This window comes from Trachinotus anak, unplaced genomic scaffold (genome assembly GCF_046630095.1).
Source record: "Trachinotus anak isolate AG129_WGS33_773 ecotype Australia unplaced genomic scaffold, CSIRO_AGI_Tana_v1 ptg000015l, whole genome shotgun sequence".
Lineage (NCBI taxonomy): Eukaryota > Metazoa > Chordata > Actinopteri > Carangiformes > Carangidae > Trachinotus > Trachinotus anak.
The window spans coordinates 17,496,907-17,515,374 of record NW_027273866.1 but is presented as its reverse complement, the minus strand read 5'-3'; the positions used below and the strand labels follow the sequence as shown (position 1 = coordinate 17,515,374).

Sequence of the window (18,468 nt, the reverse complement as noted above, 5' to 3'; positions counted from 1 at the left end):
CACTGCTGTTAGTTAATTAGTCCTTTATTTAAACTGCAGCTTCACTCAGATCAGGATGTTGATCTCTTCTTCAACACAGACCTGTGCACATGTCGCACAAACACAGTTCACACACAATTAACAAACGGGCAATTAATTCAGCGCCGAAAACACAGCCACACGTTGAGGAGTGTCTGACTTCACAGTGAATTCAATTACTGTTAATGATTGACAGGGTTCACAGCCAATGAGAGTGGAGCTTCACATGCAGCAACCTGGCCTGTTTTAATGAGGCAAACTGATTTAAACTGAACAGCTGTCGTCATCATCATCATCATCATCATCATCATCATCATCATTCACACAGGTGATCTGTTGACAGCCTGCTCTCACACACACTTGGATCAATGCTGATGTGATTGATCTGTGTTTCAGGAGGAGCTGCTGAGGCTTCAGAGAGAGAGAGACAGCGCTTTGGATGACAGGCGGCGGCTGGAGGCAGAGCTACAGGCACTACGAGCCAATCACAGGTGAGACTATTGAAAAGCAGGAAGTCTTGTCAGCTGAGTCCTCTGTTGCAACGTGTCACATGTTATAGTTGTGTCATCAACAGTCATGTGACTGCAGCTGTGTTGTTTACCTGTTTGTTAATTAGTTGATGACTCAGGTGTTTGGACACATGAGTTTCTCAGAGTATTTGATGAGCTCACACTGATCATCTGCTGATGCTGATCAATCACTTTCATTGAACCTTTGGCTGAGGTGACTTCATCACTGATGATACACAGATTGTACACACACACCTGGAAACACATTGTGAGAGGAGGTGTAGAGCAGGTGAGCAGGTTTCACTCATTAGCAGTGTGCTTGGGATCATTATTCTGCTGAAAAATAAAACCAATTCCAATCAGGTGCTTTCCAGAAGGAATGGCATGATGAATTAATACCTGTCTGTACTTTTCAGCAACATGATCCCATCAGTTTGGACAATATTGCCAACACCACCGGCAGAAATGCAGCCCCAAACCGGGGCAGACCCTCCAACATGTTTCACTGAAGGACACAAGCACTTATTCTTCTGTCTCCCTCCAACTCTTCTTCTCACATATTGTTGACAATTGGCCCCCCAAAATTTCAAACTTGGATTCATCACTCCATAATACTCTTTTCCACTGATCTTCAATCCAATCATTGTGAGCTTTTGCATATCTTAGCCTTTTCACCCTGTTCCAGTTGTGAAAAAGTGGTTTCTTGGATGCTGCCCCTCCATGAAGACCATTCCTGATCAAGCGTCTTCAGCTTGGCATCCCAATGAAGCTGCAGAATGCTGAGCCACATCCTTGCTGGACTTCTTCTGGTCTCTCAAAGAAGAAACTCTGAGAAACTTCTCATCAGATTTTTGAAAGTTTTCTTGGCCTTCCAGTCCTTTTTTTGTCCTTGACCTCTCCTGATTCTTTAGATTTCTCTATAACAGCGTGAATAGCACATCTTGAGTATCAGGTGTGTTTGCTGATTTCCCTTTGAGAATGGGCATGCTGATGAAAAATTATCATTTTATGTCAAATGTCAAATTCTGTGATCTTTGGCATTTTGAATGGAGTGATGTGACTGAAAAGTTCAATTCAATTCAATTCAATTCAATTTTATTTGTATAGCGCCAAATCATAATATACATTATCTCAAGGCACTTTACAGGGTCAGGTCAAGACCTTACTTTGTTACAGAAAAAAACCCAACAGTTCCCACAACGAGCAAGCGCTTGGGGACAGGGGGGAGGAAAAACTCCCTTTTAACAGGAAGAAACCTCCAACAGAACCGGGCTCAGGGTGGGGGGCCGTCTGCCTCGACCGGATGGGTTTAGGAGAAGATAGAAAGAGGGGGAGGGGAAGGAGAGGGGCGAGAAGAGAGAGAGAGAGAGACCAGGAACAGCTGTGTAGGTAATGGTGTTATCAATAATAATGACAGGTAACAGTGGTTAATAGTAAAGATGAGTAGTGGTGGATCTGGATCCTGCTGCTCCAGAGGCAGAGATACCTGCAGAATGAGGAGAGAGAGAGGGAGAGAGAGGAGAAGCACAAACTACGGGAGAGAAAAAATACAAAGTTAATGGCATGAAGTCATCGAGAGAGAGAGGGGGAGAGAGACAGAAATAGAGAGAGAGCGCCCAGTGCATCATGGGAATCCCCCAGCAGTGTAGCTCTATAGCAGCATAGCTAAGGGATGGGCCAGGACATACCCGAGCCAGCCCTAACTATAAGCTTTACTAAACAGGACAGTTTTAAGCCTGATCTTAAAGGTAGAGAGGGTGTCTGCCTCCCGAACCCACACTGGGAGCTGATTCCACAGGAGAGGAGCCTGATAGCTGAAGGCTCTGCCCCCCATTCTACTCTTACAAACTCTGGGAACCACAAGTTGACCTGCATTTAGAGAGCGAAGTATCCTATTGGGAAAATAGGGAACTATAAGCTCTCCAAGGTACGATGGTGCTTGACCATTAAAGGCTTTGTAGGTGAGGAGGAGGATTTTAAATTCTATCCTGGATTTTACAGGGAGCCAATGCAGAGAGGCTAACACAGGAGAGATGTGATCCCGTTTCCTAGTTCCTGTCAGTACTCGTGCTGCCGCATTCTGGATCAATTGGAGGCTTTTTACTGAATTTTTGGGACATCCTGACAATAAAAAGTTTCAGTAGTCCAGTCTTGAGGTAACAAATGCATGAACTAGTTTTTCAGCATCCTTTAGACATAGAATGGGTCTGATTTTAGCAATATTGCGCAGGTGGAAGAAGGCTGTCCTAGAGACTTGCTTTATATGTGAAGTAAAGGACAAGTTCTGGTCAAAAATGACACCCAGGTTTCTGACTGTAGCACTGGAGGCCAAGGTGATGTCATCCAGAGTCAGTATATTATCACATAGTGTATCTCTGAGGTGTTTTGGGCCAATTACAATAACTTCAGTTTTGTCTGAATTTAAGAGTACGAAATTACTGGTCATCCAGATTTTTATGTCCTTAAGACACACCTGAAGCTTGGCTACCTGGTTAGTCTCACCTGGCTTCATGGATAAGTATAGCTGGGTGTCATCTGCGTAACAATGGAAATTTATCTGGTGCCTCCTAATAATGTTTCCCAGAGGGAGCATATATAGACTGAAGAGCACTGGTCCTAGCACAGAACCTTGTGGAACTCCATGACTAACTTCTGTGATGATAGAGGAGTCATTATTAACATGAACAAACTGGAGTCTATCTGACAGATATGACTTAAACCAGCTTAGTGTGGTTCCTTTGATGCCGACCATATGTTCTAGTCTCTGTAATAAAATCTTATGATCGATGGTGTCAAATGCAGCACTAAGATCTAGTAGGACAAGTACAGAGACAAGTCCATTGTCTGAAGCTATGAGGAGATCATTGGTAACCTTAACCAGAGCTGTTTCTGTGCTATGATGGACTCTAAAACCTGACTGAAAATCTTCAAACAAACCATTCCTGTGCAAATAATCACATAACTGGTTTGCAACAACCTTCTCAAGGATTTTGGAAATAAAGGGGAGGTTGGATATAGGTCTATAATTGGCTAAAACATCTGGATCAAGAGTAGGCTTTTTAAGTAGAGGTTTAATTACTGCAACCTTAAAAGCCTGCGGTACATAACCAGTTGATAAAGATAAGTTAATCAGACTTGATATAGAGTTGTCGATTAAAGGAAAAACTTCTTTGAACAACTTTGTTGGAACGGGGTCAAGAAGACAAGTCGATGGTTTAGATGATGAAACTGTTGAAGCGAGCTCAGAGAGATGTACAGGAGAGAAACAGTCAAAATATAAGCCAGTTACAGTCGACTCTGAGGCTGCTGAACTGGACAGTACATCTGAGCCAGCTGTGGGGAGGAGATGGTGAATTTTTTCTCTAACAGAGACAATTTTATCTGTAAAGAAGCTCATAAAGTCATTACAACTGAGGGCTAAAGGAATAGATGGGTCAACAGAGCTGTGGCTGTCTGTCAGCCTGGCTACAGTGCTGAACAGAAACCTGGGATTGTTCTTGTTTTCTTCTATCAATGATGAATAATAGGATGTTCTGGCTTTACGGAGGCTTTTTTTATACGCCAATAGGCTGTCTTTCCAAGCCTTTAGAGATTCTTCCAGGTTAGTAGAACGCCACCTTCTTTCTAGCTTCCTTGAATTTTGCTTTAAAGCTCGTGTTTCTGAGTTGTACCATGGAGCTAGCCTTCTCTGACTCACCACCTTCTTCCTCAGAGGGGCCACAGTGTCTAGAGTTGCACGCAGCGAGGCTACAGTACTGTCAACAAGATCATCAACCTGTGTGGATGTGAAGTTAAGAGAGCTGTTTCCTACTGCATTGATACATGGCAGTGGGCTAAGTACTGATGGTCTTATACATATTAGCAAGCTTCTGCTGAGTTAAACTCATACAAGTGTATGTAAAGCTCAAGCATGTCTTGCACAAACCTGGAGTAATAGACCTTTTTCACAGCAGTCATGAATAGTAGGACAAATATAGTTGTTAGCAATGACATTAATTAGGGTTTCTTTCCATTTAGGTTTAAGAGAGCCAGGTTCCTGCTATTGCTCAAGTGTAAGGGTAACAGTAAATACTTATCACTCTAGCCTATAGAGGCTGTTTTTTTTCCTGATTTTTAATACTGCAGACACATTTCCTGTATTTTCTGGTTGTATTCCAATCAAGAGACTGAGCAATAATCATATATGGTCTTTATAGCATTGCTAAAACAACAAATCTAATGGTGGCCTGAGACTTTTGCACAGTACTGTACGTATTCCGTATATATGTTTATATTGGAGATCATCTGCAAACAAATGTCATTTCTATCGTGAGTAGACATTACACCTGTGTCTTTACTGTGGCAGCACAGGTGTGAAGGGACACATATGTTTAGTCTACGACTGTATGTTATATGTTTGTTTAATCAGCAGACAGGTAACCCAGTGTGCTGCAGGAACAAAGCCCAAGAAAGTACATAATGCCAACTTTCTTTAGATGTATCATTACATCTTTTAACTGTGGTGCATTTTACCACAAACATGACTAAGACTGTTAGTTAACATGTTAGCATGTTAACTATATACAGTCGTCCTCAAAATTATTCATACCCTTGCTGATTCTTGTGATTTTTTTCATTTAGTGATGAAATAAATGCTTGTTTTCAAATTTGTGTTTTAGCTTCATGTGACCAACAATTGAAAGAATGACAACAATATAAAATAATTTTAAAAAATCATTTCTGGGGTATTTTATTAACGGAGTCCAAAAAAAATGCCATGTTCAAAATTATTCATACCCTAGTCCATCGTCTTTATTTAATAGTCAATGGCATAGCCTTTATTCTTTATGACTGCTTCCAGACGATTCTTGTACGTGTCCACAAGCTTCTTGCACGTCTCCTGTGGGATGTTGGCCCACTCTTCCTTGGCGAATGCCTCAAGCTGGGTCAGGTTGGTTGGTTTCCTCGCCATCACTCTGGTCTTCAAGTGATGCCACAAATTCTTAATTGGATTGAGGTCAGGACTTTGACTTGGCCATTCCAGGACACTGATGTCATTGTCCTTGAACCATTTCTTGACTACCTTGGCGGTGTGTTTAGGATCATTGTCTTGCTGGTACATCCAGTTTTGGCCAAGCTTGAGTTTTTCAGCAGATTCCTTGACATTTTCATCAAGTATCCTGATATAATCCTCCTTTTTCATGATACCTTGGACCTTGATGAGATTGCCTGTGCCACTGGAAGAGAAACATCCCCACAGCATTATGCTTCCACCACCATACTTGACAGTGGGCACAGTGTTCTTTGGTCTATAGGCTTCTCCTTTCTTCCTCCAGACATACTGGGTATCCATATGGCCAAATAACTCCAGTTTTGTCTCATCAGACCACAGGATGGTTGACCAAAAGCTGGGATCTTGCTTCAGATGACCTCTACAAAAGGCCAGGCGAGCTACCAGATGTTTTTTCCTGAGCAGCGGCGTCTTCCGAGGTTTACGTCCATGGAGACCTCCTCTGTGCAAAACTCGCTCAATGGTGGACCGTGACACCTTTGTCCCTGTCTGTTCAAGTGTTTGAATTAGGGCCTTGGTTGTGGTCCGTGGGTTGGTGTTGACCTCTCGGCAGATTCTCCTGGCAAGTTTGGGGGACACCTTACACTTTCGGCCACGCCCACTGAGGTTTTTGACAGTGTTGAACCTCTTGTGCTTGTTGATGATGCTCTGGACGGTTGAGACAGGGACACCATACTGCTTGGAAATGGCCTTGTAACCCTTTCCTTCACTGTGGGCCTGCACAAGACGCTGACGCAGGTCCTCACTGAGCTCCTTCTTCTTTACCATGATGACCAGAGATTAACAATGACCTGAACACTTTCCCACTATTTATACTCTTCTGGAAAGATGCTATTTTTTTAACCTTGTTTAACATTTGGTCAACAAAAAAGGTATTCATTCCAATGAGACATCATGAAATAACTTTGGGACAATGATGAACACATTTGGGACATTTTTGTTGAGATATTGCCAGGGGTATGAATAATTTTGAACATGGCATTTTTTGGTAATCCGACAATAAAATACCCATGAATTTAAGAGTTTCTTGAATTGTGTATTGTTGTCGTTCTTTCACTTGTTGGTCACATATAATTCATAAACAAACTTGACAAAAATGCATTAGTTTCATCGCAAAAATAAAAAATCACAAAATTAACAAGGGTATGAATAATTTTGAGGACGGCTGTATATATATTTATATACCTCAATCCAGACTTGAGTATAAAAGACAGACGTACAGAGCAGGTTGGATGCTGAGCCAAGCTTTATTCAACAGAGACGTAAAGGAGTAAAGTAGAAAATGGATTTTACTTTGTTACAGTTTAAAGGAATTAAAACCATAATGACACCAGTTATTACCTGTAGCTGTTATCATTGTAAATTAATTATAATGTCCACAATACAGATGTGATGGATTGATCGTTCAGTACAGTGTTCAGTAAAGTATTCAGTATTGATCGTTCAGTAGACCTGAGGACAGGTCTGATCCACCACAGGTCTCTGGTTTAGGTTAGTTGGTTATGAAATGAAAGAACAGCAGTTAACTTTGTTATAGGTAAATACAGACCAGTTCTAGTGGATCAGATTAAATCAGATCACATCAAACTGTCTTTGTAAAGAGCTGCAGTCTACTCTGAATCACTGAGCTCCCAGATCTGAGGTTCCCTAGATCTTCTCTAGACTCTGCGGGGTCTGCTTCTATCTCTGCTTCTGTCTCTGCTGCCACCTGCCCCTCTGTAGGCCTGCTGCCCCCCTGCTCCTCTGTAGGCCTGCTGCCCCCCTGCCCCCATGTAGGCCTGCTGCCCCCCTGCTCCCCTGTAGGCCTGCTGCCTCCCTGCCCCGAAGAAGGACTGCTGCCCTCCTGCCCCCCTGTAGGACTGCTGCCCCCCCATAGGCCTGCTGCCCCCCTGCCTGAATGAAGGACTGCTGCCCCCCTGCCCGAATGAAGGACTGCTGCCCCTCTGCCCCCATGACGGACTGCTGCCCCTCTGCCCCCCTGCAGGACTGCTGCCCCCCCGCCTCTGTGGATCAGCATCGTTATCCAGACAGAAGTCAGAAACCTGATTCTCGGGGAAACACCCGTGGCACTGAAAGTGTGAACTCGTTCTTGGCGTGTCGCAGCGGAAGACGTTTTCCTTGAACTCAGCTCGCTTGAGCTGCTCCAGTGTTTCTTTCACATCCTTTTTGGTAGGTTTTTTTCCAAACAGGGGTTTATCAAAGACTTTTGTAAACGCAAAGGCACGATGATCCCAGTATATCACGCCAAGATCTTGAAAAGGTTCAAGGATGTTGTTGCCATTGTCCCAGTTTGTACACTGCGAACACGGGGACAGGTACGAGTAGACCAGAAGTAATTTACCTGGCTGTTTTTGGCTCTTGGACAATGACTCTAGATGTTGTAGAGCCCTTAGCTCTGCATGTTCAGGCTCATTGACTCTGGCCACAATCATATTGGTGCCAATGTACGTGTTACTAACTTCCTCCTCCCTCTCTCCAATGACGTTTCTAACGTTTCTGTCATAGCGGTCGTTCTGAAGGACATCATCAAGAAATTTGTCTGGTCTCTGGTTCAGTGGGATGTTTGCTATCAGACAGAAATGTCCGTTGATTTTGTACCTGTCAAAGGGAAAAAACAAACAGTTTACACTGAGAAATTCTTAGTTTATGCTGAAGGTATCTATAAACACTGACTGTCAACATGTCCGATTAGTGATCATCAGTCCTGGGGATCAAACACTGGTCTGTGTTCAAGTACAGGACGGCGGGAGGAAGAGTCGATGCTAACCGGAAACTTTGTCCATTAGGATATTGATTCTAACTGATTAGAGGTGACATCACTAACACAGCTAATGCGCTGTAACAGTATCCTCCATTGTGGAAAGCAAGCTCTGTCTATTTATTGTTGGTCAGTGAGCCAAAGTTTAACTTGAAGTGAGAGTTTATCATAGATGTTGGTCAGCTCCACTGAGCGAGGCTTCAGTAACACACTGACAGACTCTGACTCAGTGTAGATCAGGTTATATTCCTCTGAACCAGAACCTCTTCAAATACATGAAGCCAAACACTTACACTCCTTCATTCATAAAGACAAACACTCTGAATGTTTAGTGGCTAAACTCTTCAGCCTGACTCACAGGACTGTTGAGGCTGATACTGATATTTGCTTTAAAATCTCACAAAAAATGTCTGATTTAAACATATACAACATTAATACAAATCTCTCCACACATACACTGATACTGATATCTGTGATCAGCTGATTTACTTCTGAATCACACTTCATGTCTTTTGCTGACTGAGCTTCAGATGCAGAAAGAGAAAGTCAGAGTATGTGTTGGTGTTTACTCACTCTCCCCTGATGATCCACATAATTCTAGTCAGCCAGTCCTCAGGCACCGTCAAACTGGTTCCAGCTTCCAGCATGAAGACCAGCATCAGCCAGGACTGAAGCTTCATCTGCAGTATCAATAAAAGCAGTAATACCACCAGGCAGGGTTAATAACACCTTTCTATTCTGTTCTTTCTGTTTCAAGCTGAGTTATACTATAGACGTTAAACTACAGGTGCGAAACGGCAGGAACAACAGGATTCAAATCACAGGTGTTACATGAAAGCTTTCAAAAACCTGATAGGTATTTAATTTGACAGATGTTAAACAGCTGGTTTCTCACCGTCACTGCTGTTTCCAACAAACTGCAACAGAAAAACAAGTGAAACCTACATAAATGTGAAAACAGATTCTCAACTAAAGTCAGCTGTGAATAAACTGCTTCTGGTCATTTCTTTACCTGCTCTGCTCAGGTGGAGGAAGGTTTCGGGTTTTTGTCTTCAGTCGGTTAAAGTGAAGGTGTTGTTGGTGTTTGCAGTAAGGTTTTATAAAGAAGGAGGGCAGGGGTTGGGGGTGGGACAACCAGTCCCAGTCTTTATCCTGAACTTTAAAAATGAGGAATAAACAAAAAGAGAAGAAGGACAAAGATGTTGTAACTGTCATGACACATCTAAAACCTAAACATCTCTGTGTTGGCTCATACTCGACAAAGTGTTGATGACAACATGATGAATCAAAATGTTGTGTGTAGATAAAGGTTTGGAAAAACCTGTTGAAGAAACTCTGTTAACAACTTAACAAAGACTCTAAACTAGTTTAAAAACTAGACTCTGACTCCTGTAAATAACTTATTACCACAACATGTTATGCTATCACAACATCAAAACATCCTTTAATAGAAACTCTGAGTCGGCCATGAAGAAACCCCCGGAAACCCACAACAGCTGTTTTCAAAAAGCCTTCACCTGGATTAAAGTTTTATCTTTACGCTCTTTTAGAAACTTAAAGTGATCAAACCGCTCAGGGTTGATTTCCTCATTTCTGAGACAGAAACCAGCCTCCTCCTCCATCTGCAGAGGTCTGACAACTAGTTGAAGTGGTCTAGGGACTAGTCGATGTTGTCTGAGGACTAGCTGAAGTGGTCTAGGGACTAGTTGATGTGGTCTGAGGACAAGTTGAAGTGGTCTAGGTAGTAGTCGATGAGGTCTGAGGACTAGTTGAAGTAGTCTGTGGACTAGTTGACATGGTCTCAGGACTAGTTGCAGAGGTCTGAGGACTGGTTGAAGTAGTCTAGGGACTAGTCGATGTTGTCTGAGGACTAGTTGACGTGGTCTAGGTACTAGTTGATGTGGTCTGAGGACTAGTTGAAGTGGTCTGAGGACTAGTTGCAGAGGTCTGAGGACTCGTTGACATGGTCTAAGGACTAGTTGATGTGGTCTGAGGACTAGTTGACGTGGTCTGAGGATGAGTTGCAGAGGTCTTTCTTCCTTTCTTTCTTTGAATTATGAAATGACTGATGACTCATTTTTCCAGTAAACAGAACAGTATAGGATGTACAGAGGTCAGTGAATGCAGCGTAACTGCCTTGTCTTACTGTGTTGATATTTGAAACAAACATACTGTGTGACATCAGTACGTGAAGGTCAAAGGTGAAGGACCTGTAAGGGTTAGATTCAGCATCAGGTTTAATGTGAGATGATGTCTGATGAGCTCTTCCCATTGGATCGTTATAAACAATGTAAAGTACAGTGTGTAGCAGTGTGTAGAGTGACATAACACACAGATCTGATGTTTCATGTAAGAGCTGGTCTTGATGTCTTATCAGCTCCTTGTGGTCTGGACTTCTTCTGTGCTGAACTGAGATAAGGTTGAGACTTCTGCTGCACTGATGACGGACACTTTCATCTGTGGTTGCAACATGTTTTCTCCTCCTCCATCTGCAGAGGTCTGAGGACTCTGTGCAACCACTCTGACTCTGATGGAGACAATGTGTAAAGAAAATAAGAACTGATCAGTTCAACACGTGTAAAAAAAGTTTCCAAATAATTAATGTTGTCTTTGCCGTATGGTTGGGGTGTGTGTGTGTGTGTGTGAGTGTGTGAGTGTGTGAGTGTGTGAGTGTGTGTGTGTGTGTGTGTGTCTGTGTGTGTGTGTGTGTGTGTGACCTGACTGAGGGTCACAAAGGTACAAACAGTCAGGTCCTGACACATCTGTGCATGAGAGACACACAAGTAGAGTTTGTGTTTAGTTTCAGTTTAATATCACGATGAGGAGGTCTGAGCTTTCACACAGGGTCTCTGCAGCTTCTATCAGTTTCCTCTAAAATATTGATTGCTTTATTAATCAATAATCAATTTCTATCAATAAAGGCCTTTAATGTTTTTTTATTCTGCCAGAGGCTGAAACATCAGGTCTAACAGGGTCCTGGTGTCCCTGACCTGATCCTGACTGACAGGTCATTGAAGATGACATCAGGATGATCACAGCTGGATGATCACAGCTGGATGATCACAGCTGGATGCCACCGAGGTCAGTGACTGATTCTTGTCACAGCTGACAAACAGCAAACATGTGAAAACATGAGGCTGCAGTAGAGACACAGTCGAGTCAAACAATAGAATCAAGTGAGTCGTCCTGTGTAAACTCTGAGTCTTCATCATCAAGACTGATGCTAAGGGGGACGGGGGATTCATTATTCTACTGGGTTTGATCATTTCTATTGAAACAGTCTTGGATCAATATTCAGACTGATGAGTGGATGTTTGGTCACAGTTAAAGGTGAACACGTTACAGACCAGTGCAGAAGGTGAAACCTCCACAGTTCTTCTTCTTCTGTTGATGTAAAACATGTCACTTTCTGTCCACAGAGTCCCGTCAGAAAGTTAGTTTTAACTGGATCTTTGCTGCTGGATCTCAATAGATCTCTGATGGATCCAGATCCAGATGTCTTACAGCTGGATTTCATCTGTTCTCTGCCTGGTCACAGCTGATCTTAGTAGGACCTGTGCAGGGTTACTCTGGATCCTGAGACCTGAATAAAACCTGGATCTTGAACAATCAGAGACCAGATCTGAGTTTCCATACTGACACATCTGCTGTCCACTGAGCTCCAAAACCAACAGGCAGCAGGTCAGAGGTCAGAGGGGGGTCAGTCTGTTTAATGTGAATAAACTATCTGATCTTCAGCTGTCGACCTGATGAGGGTCAGCTGAGATCTACCAGTAAATCCACCAGAGGAGATCCAGATCCAGACAGAGCTCCACCTGCCACTTGGCAGAGACCAGAAGAAAGAGGTTTCACTGTCGTTTCCTTTCTGTTTTCATTTTACCTTCACACAGTTTGTCTCACTGACTCAACCTGAAACCCTACTGGGCTCAGGTGAACTGGTAACCCTTGATGGTATCCATGGAGACCTGTTTCCCTGTTGTAGTTGTTCTCTGGCTGCTTAAAACACGTAAAACTAAACAAACTGGGTTTCCTTCACATTTTAAAATCTGAGACACTAAACTTGATTTTCTGTGACTGAGAGCAACAACATGAGAAACTGAAGAGTCAGTGACTCACTCCCCCACCAATTCAATTTGCCCAACTCTTTCCTGCATGTCATTCCCCTCTCTCTACCCCTTTTCCTGTCAGTCTCCACTGTTCTATAATAAAGGCACAAAAAGCCCAAACAAAATCATTAAAAAAAAAAAAAAAAAAAAGGGTCACTGTCTTTCATGTTAGAGTGAGACATCTGTCAGCCACAGACTCTTCTTCATTGATGAGTTCATCATTCAGCTCAAAACTTTATTTAAATTTACTGATATCAACAGTTGGTATCAGGACCACAGAACAGTTCTCTTAAAGACCACATGCACATACGGTAGAGAGGCTGAGCGTCAGCTGATTCAAACAGGAAGTCAAACATCTCATGGATTTATACGTTTGTACGCATTTCACCAAAATCCAACCTGCCATATTTAAAAGTTAAATCCTCATCATCATCCAGGAAACCATCACTGATCCTGTTCTGGGTCCTGATTCCTTCAGGTTTTAACTATGATGATGCAGTGATGATTCAGTGGTGACACCATGGTGACACAGTGACATTGTCTTGATGTTAGGGTTTTTTTTTGTGATGATACAGTGATATTTCTGTGATGACACATGATGCCACGGTGATGCAGTGATGATGCAGTGATGACATCATGGTGTTGCAGTGGTGATGCAGTGATAGCACTATGGTGACACAGTGATGATGCAGTGGTGATGCAGTGATGATTCAGTGGTGACACCATGGTGACGCAGTGACATTGTCTTGATGTTAGGGTTTTTTTTTTTTGTGATGATACAGTTATGTTTCTGTGATGACACCATGGTGACACAGTGATGATGCCATGGTGATGCAGTGATAGCACCGTGGTGATGCAGTGATTATGCTCTGGATTTTACAGCAGTGAACAGTGTGTTGGATATGAAGAATGTAGGTCTGTTATGTGAGAGTCAGACTGACAGACTCAGCTGTTTCTGTGGGTTTGAAGAGTTTTGTTTCTCTGTAAATGATCATCCTCTGGTTTTCCTCCTCCCTTAGCTCTCAAGACCTTCTCACCCCCCCTCCCTCACTTCCCGGTGATGGTGTCTCTTCAGTGAGTTTGTTGGAGGCTCCGACTCTTGAGTCCCCTCCACTTCAGGCCACACCCCTGCCAGTCCAGCTGCAGCAGCTGTTGAAGGAGAAGCAGAGTGTGGAGGCGGAGCTTCAGCGCTGTCAGGAGGCAGAGCGAGAGGCTACAGAGAGAGTCCGCAGGTCAGATTCTTCCTTCACATACAACACACTGGACAACTTTTTCTGTTCTGGTCCTTTTTTTGCTGCTTTAATTCTTTTAATTTTAAATACTGATGGAAACAAGTAGAGCTGCAGCGATTAGTCAATCAGTCGACAAATATTTCAATAACTGGCTAAACTATCACTGAGGGTGAGCCAGGGGTCAGTTTCACTCAGTAATATTCACAGAAGTGTACCTGATTATCATCAGAAACATCAGGGTCGTCATGACAACAGAAACATAAATATGTTAATAACAGCTGAACATTGTGATGTGTACAAACATCCAGTGACCTTTACTCAACATGAACATGCCTGTTGCCATGTCAGTACACACACACACACACACACACACACACACACACACAGCACGGTGATGACATCATGGCTGCTGATGGATATTTTACCTGCTCAGGTGTAACCAGGTAAAGTTAGTGCATCAGTTCTGCCTCTTTTATTTTCTCAGTCACATTATGAAGTGAAGAGGAATTTTGAACCAGTGTTTTTAAGATACTTGAAAATAACTGAAAAAACCCAAACAGAAAAAATCATAAAATAACAGCAGCAGATGAGTCATGACCACGTGACTGAGCCTCTTTTAAACTGTAAAATGATCTAGTGCTGATCCGTGTTGACTTCTGTGGGTCTGCCCAAATGAGGATTTACTAAAGGGCTCTTTACTGTTTCCAGTGGATGCAGAATCCCTGAACCAACAGGAACAGCTCTACTCTTTGTTCCCAACACTCATTTTTCCTAACAGTCCCTGGACAGTCCTGAGTGTGTGCCCTGCAGAACCTCAGAGTTCAGGTCTCTGTCAGATGCTGAACCACCTCATGATTAATCTCATTTCACTGGATATGTAGAGACAAACAGCGACAGCTCCTCCTACAGTCACAGACAGTGACATCACAGTATTAACTTGCTGTGTACAGAGAGTCCATGTCCCAAAAGTCTGACTTATTAAAGAGAGTGGTCTAGACCTGCTCTGGATGAAAAATGCTATGATTTGGTGGTAGATAAATAAAACTGACTTGACTTTCCCCCAAATGCTGTACACCTTTTTGAGTTTTTGTTTTTTAATGTTTTTGAATCATGTTGATGATTGTAATAGAAGTGAGTAGTAAGTTATCCAGAACAAATCAGTCTTCTGCTGTCTGTTGATTCCCTTTTCTGGCCTCTGCCTCAGAGCTTGGCCCTGCATGTTGCAAGGTAAGGATCCAGTTTGTCTCATTTGACTCACCTGTAGCTGTAAAACCACTTCTCCCCTCCTCCTGACAACCAGTCAGAAACAATAACCTGTTTACGCCCTGCCCCTCCAAAACACCCCGATCGAACAGACCTGATACAGAAGTTTTCTTTGGAAACACAACTCAGGTTTTTTATGATCATCCACCAGGAGTCAGTAGAAACAAAAGATCTGAGCATCACAAAAATCTTTGTCCCACAGAAATGACACCTGTTTTTTTTTTTTTTTTTTATGGGTCAATAATGGACTGGAAACCAGTGAATCCAGTGACATGTTCCTGTCATCAGAAACATGTTGCTGTATCTAACAGCAGCCATCAGATGTGTTCAAAGACTGTTTAAGCGTGTGGGACTAAAGAGATTTGGTTGTGATGATTCATATTCAGCCGACATCGGTGTGAGTGTCTCTGCCGGCGAGTTGATCAGGAAGAATTAATCCTTCAGATTTCGACTCATGCAGGATGACGGTCTGATGCTGAATAACGTGACTTCTTCTTCTGCTGCTTCTCATCTCATCAGCCTGAAGATGAAGGGATGAGATTCATGATGAAAACAGCTTAAGTCGTCCGTCTGCGTCCCGCGCCATCCTCCTGGGCTCAAACCCGCGGCTTTCTGCTCTAATTTGGCTGCCAGCGGGGGGGCAGCCGGCTCTGAAGAGCCTCCCAAGTTTCTGAATAGTGGAGAGAGGAATATTTGCTCTCTGGAGGGGAGGGGGATGATAGAAATCTGCTGGTTATTAGAGATGGGAAGTTTAATTTGGTTTGGAGAGAAAGAGAGAGAGAGAAAGAAAGACAGAGAGAGAGGACAGAGAGAGAGGGAGCCTCAGTAAGTGTTAGAAAGTCATCCAGGGTCAATTTTCCAACTCCTCCCTTCTTCATTTCAGTTTCATCACAGTTTCCTGCTTTTTCTTTTTCTCGTTCTGCACTCAGGCTATCAGATATTCTCTGTCTCCCAGAGAACCAGATTACAATCAACGGTTTGTATAGAAAACAACTGCTAATAAGAACATGACACTGCAGGTAGCTCAGAGAAGTAGCCACTCTATAGAGTGTTGCAGGTAACGTGATCATCTGGACACGTCATCATTGCAGGTAGACACATCATCAGTGCAGGTGGACACGTCATCAGTGATATGTGGCAGCGATGTTTCCAGGGTAAAAACTGTAAATGTCTTCACAGCAGTTTTGCTGCAGGTACAAAATCCTTGGTCTAAACAGACGTCCTGAGACCAGCAGTTCATACATGCAGATGTGGACAGGCCTCAGACAGACAGACACAGGTGCTGCAGGGTTGTGATGTTACTGCAGTGACACGAGGACCACGTGTCAGGACACATCAGAAGTTATCTATATTTTCCTGATGTGTTTTTTCACTTTGTCTTCTTGGCGTTTTTGACAGTGTCAGAGTTAAACCTTTTCTCCTCTTATTCCTCCTCAGGTTGGAGCGACTGGTCGAGGTTCTGAGGAAGAAAGTTGGAGCAGGAAGCCTCCGAGCTGTCATCTGATCTTTTATATCAATAAACTGATCACAGTGTTTTTTTTTCTCCTTCAGGCTTTTCTTTAGTAAAAAGTTAGTCTTTATAATAATTTTGTTGTGTATATCATTGCTATTATCAACCCACAGAGGACTTTCTCCTTTTTTCTTTCTCCTCTTTGTTTTGAATCTTGACCTAATGTAAAGCCAAGAGGAAAATCTTTACAGCTTCAAAGTTTAAAAGTTTAGATTTTTAGTTCATGTTTGTTTTGAGGTGAAATCAGGAAATATTTTAATGAGATGACTGAAGTGATTCTCAGTATAATCAGCTCGTTCTTTCATCATATTTAGTATCAAATATGATGCTATGATCTTCATTTGGTCTTGACATGAAATAAAATAATGATCACTTTTCATTTCCGTCTGTAGTCAGATTTATAGCATCTCAACAATCTCAGTGAAATATATTTTGATTGACTGATCTCTGAGTTTTAGTCATGCAAACGTGAAAAATTGGACAAAACTGTATTTGTGTGGTTCACTGACATTTTAGCTGAAGGTACTTCTGAATTTTTTCTGATGTGTTAGAACTGAAGTCCGTTTGTCACAGTGAGAGAGTAAAGAATGAATGAGTTAAATGTGTTTAAAACTAAATCTAATTATATTACAACATAATGCATGTTTTAATGAACAGGTTTCACTCTCTGTTACAGAAAAGTCCTTTTTGAGTCCAGTTTACAGCTCATTTCATCATCTCTGCAGTGAAGGATTCCTCCTCCTCCGTCTCTAATTGAAGATCAGTCTGCCTTTTAGTTCTTCTGTTGATTTAAGGTTCGTCTCTTAAACTCTCCTGTTTTAAACAGAAACGCTGCTCAGATTAATTTCACAGGATCACTGTGACAAACGTGACGAAGCTGCTCTGACTTCATGTTCTCTAAAAAACTTCAAATTAAATTTAACTTTAACAACTTTGAACAACTCGGTCAGAACTGTTGGCTTAAAGGAAACAGATGAAGCTTCATCAGGTGTCTGAAACACGTCTGTTGAGCTGCATCACACCAAGTCTGACTAAACTCAAATAAAAGATAACAGCAAGACTACAGCTAATGACTACAATAAAAACCACATACAACAACTGAACACAAACACAAAATATGAAATATTGTAATGAAGAAATGACACTGAAACATGCAGCCCACCCAGAGACTCCAAGGGGGCTGATCTGAACTGCTGATTGGTGCATGGACACAGTTTGTAGTAACGACTACTGAGTACTGCTGCACTAATGTAGTAATAACTACTGAGTACTGATGTAGTAATGAAGTAATAAGTGCTGAGTAATGATGTAGTAATGTAGTAACAACTACTGGTGTGCTCTGTTGTTGTTTGTAAAATCATAATTTGCAAACAAACAAACAACTTTATCTTTCACATAAACACAAAAAGAAATCATCAAGGATACACTGGAAATATTCAAGTACAAGTACCTCAAGTACTGCACAGTACTTGAGTAAATGTGCTGCTGTGTGTTTATGTGTGTTTTGTTTTTGACTTCGGCCTTTTTGAACAAACTGCTGAAGCTGCTGGTTTCGCAAAAAGCCACTTACACACATACACAACCACACACTCTGCTCTGCATACTAAGACTGACTAAGACAAACATAAGGAGGAACAAACTGATTGGTTGACCTCTGCTGCAGTACACACACACACATCTATGTTCAGGTTTTAATGATGTCTGACTCCCCTAACCCTAACCCTTACTAAAACAGAAAAGTAACATACAGAACTTTACTAAATCATACATCAGCTAAATGAAAAGTAAAAACACAAGTATAAGGAATTAATAAAATAAAATGAAAACTATACACAGTTATAGTGTAAGTCTGGGAAAGAATGCAGTGACCTAAATACAAGACTAGGTTAAAACCTACTATGTGTCTGGTCAATGAGTGAAACTGAGGACATAGTTGAGAACTTGTGGAACTGCTGTAAATAACTGACATCTTCATCCAGTCTAGTGTCAGTTGGTTTCACTCTATAATCAGCTGGTTTCAGT

General features: G+C 42.2%; 2 protein-coding genes across 8 annotated transcripts in view; one reads left to right on the top strand and one right to left on the bottom strand.

Moving 5' to 3' along the window:
• Nucleotides 1-16,825, top strand: part of mipol1 (mirror-image polydactyly 1) — a 60,440-nt gene extending 43,615 nt beyond the window's left edge. For 4 of the 5 annotated variants that reach the window (XM_071498960.1, XM_071498958.1, XM_071498957.1 and 1 more), the window contains 3 exons: nt 415-509; nt 13,461-13,673; nt 16,374-16,825. In XM_071498960.1, the coding sequence (XP_071355061.1) occupies nt 415-509; nt 13,461-13,673; nt 16,374-16,440 (375 nt within the window). In that variant the 3' untranslated portion in view covers nt 16,441-16,825. Of the gene's footprint in view, nt 1-414; nt 510-11,283; nt 11,420-13,460; nt 13,674-16,373 lie in introns of those variants that run through there. The other variant, XM_071498961.1, reaches the window with a different exon arrangement.
• On the bottom strand, nt 6,806-11,201 carry LOC139633355 (uncharacterized). 3 transcript variants are annotated; one of them, XM_071498963.1, is made up of 4 exons: nt 9,348-11,201; nt 9,231-9,276; nt 8,909-9,015; nt 6,806-8,175 (listed from the first exon to the last, which is right to left on the bottom strand). In XM_071498963.1, the coding sequence occupies exons 1-4, from the start codon at nt 9,548-9,550 to the stop codon at nt 7,236-7,238; spliced, it is 1,296 nt and encodes a 431-aa protein (XP_071355064.1). In that variant the 5' UTR covers nt 9,551-11,201; the 3' UTR covers nt 6,806-7,235. The 3 variants fall into 3 exon arrangements, with proteins under 3 accessions (XP_071355064.1, XP_071355065.1, XP_071355066.1); XM_071498964.1 differs by having other exon boundaries at nt 9,231-9,252; XM_071498965.1 differs by lacking the exon at nt 9,231-9,276.
• Nucleotides 16,826-18,468: the final 1,643 nt, after the last annotated feature.

What these genes read in the sequence shown, in the direction of transcription:
- LOC139633355 (XM_071498963.1), bottom strand. Translation starts at nt 9,550, where the DNA reads ATGACAGTTACAACATCTTTGTCCTTCTTCTCTTTTTGTTTATTCCTC. An exon ending in CCTCCACCTGAGCAGAGCAG is followed by an intron (nt 9,277 to 9,347) that starts GTAAAGAAATGA and finishes ACATTTATGTAG; the next exon opens with GTTTCACTTGTTTTTCTGTT. An exon ending in ATGTGGATCATCAGGGGAGA is followed by an intron (nt 8,176 to 8,908) that starts GTGAGTAAACAC and finishes TCCCTTTGACAG; the next exon opens with GTACAAAATCAACGGACATT.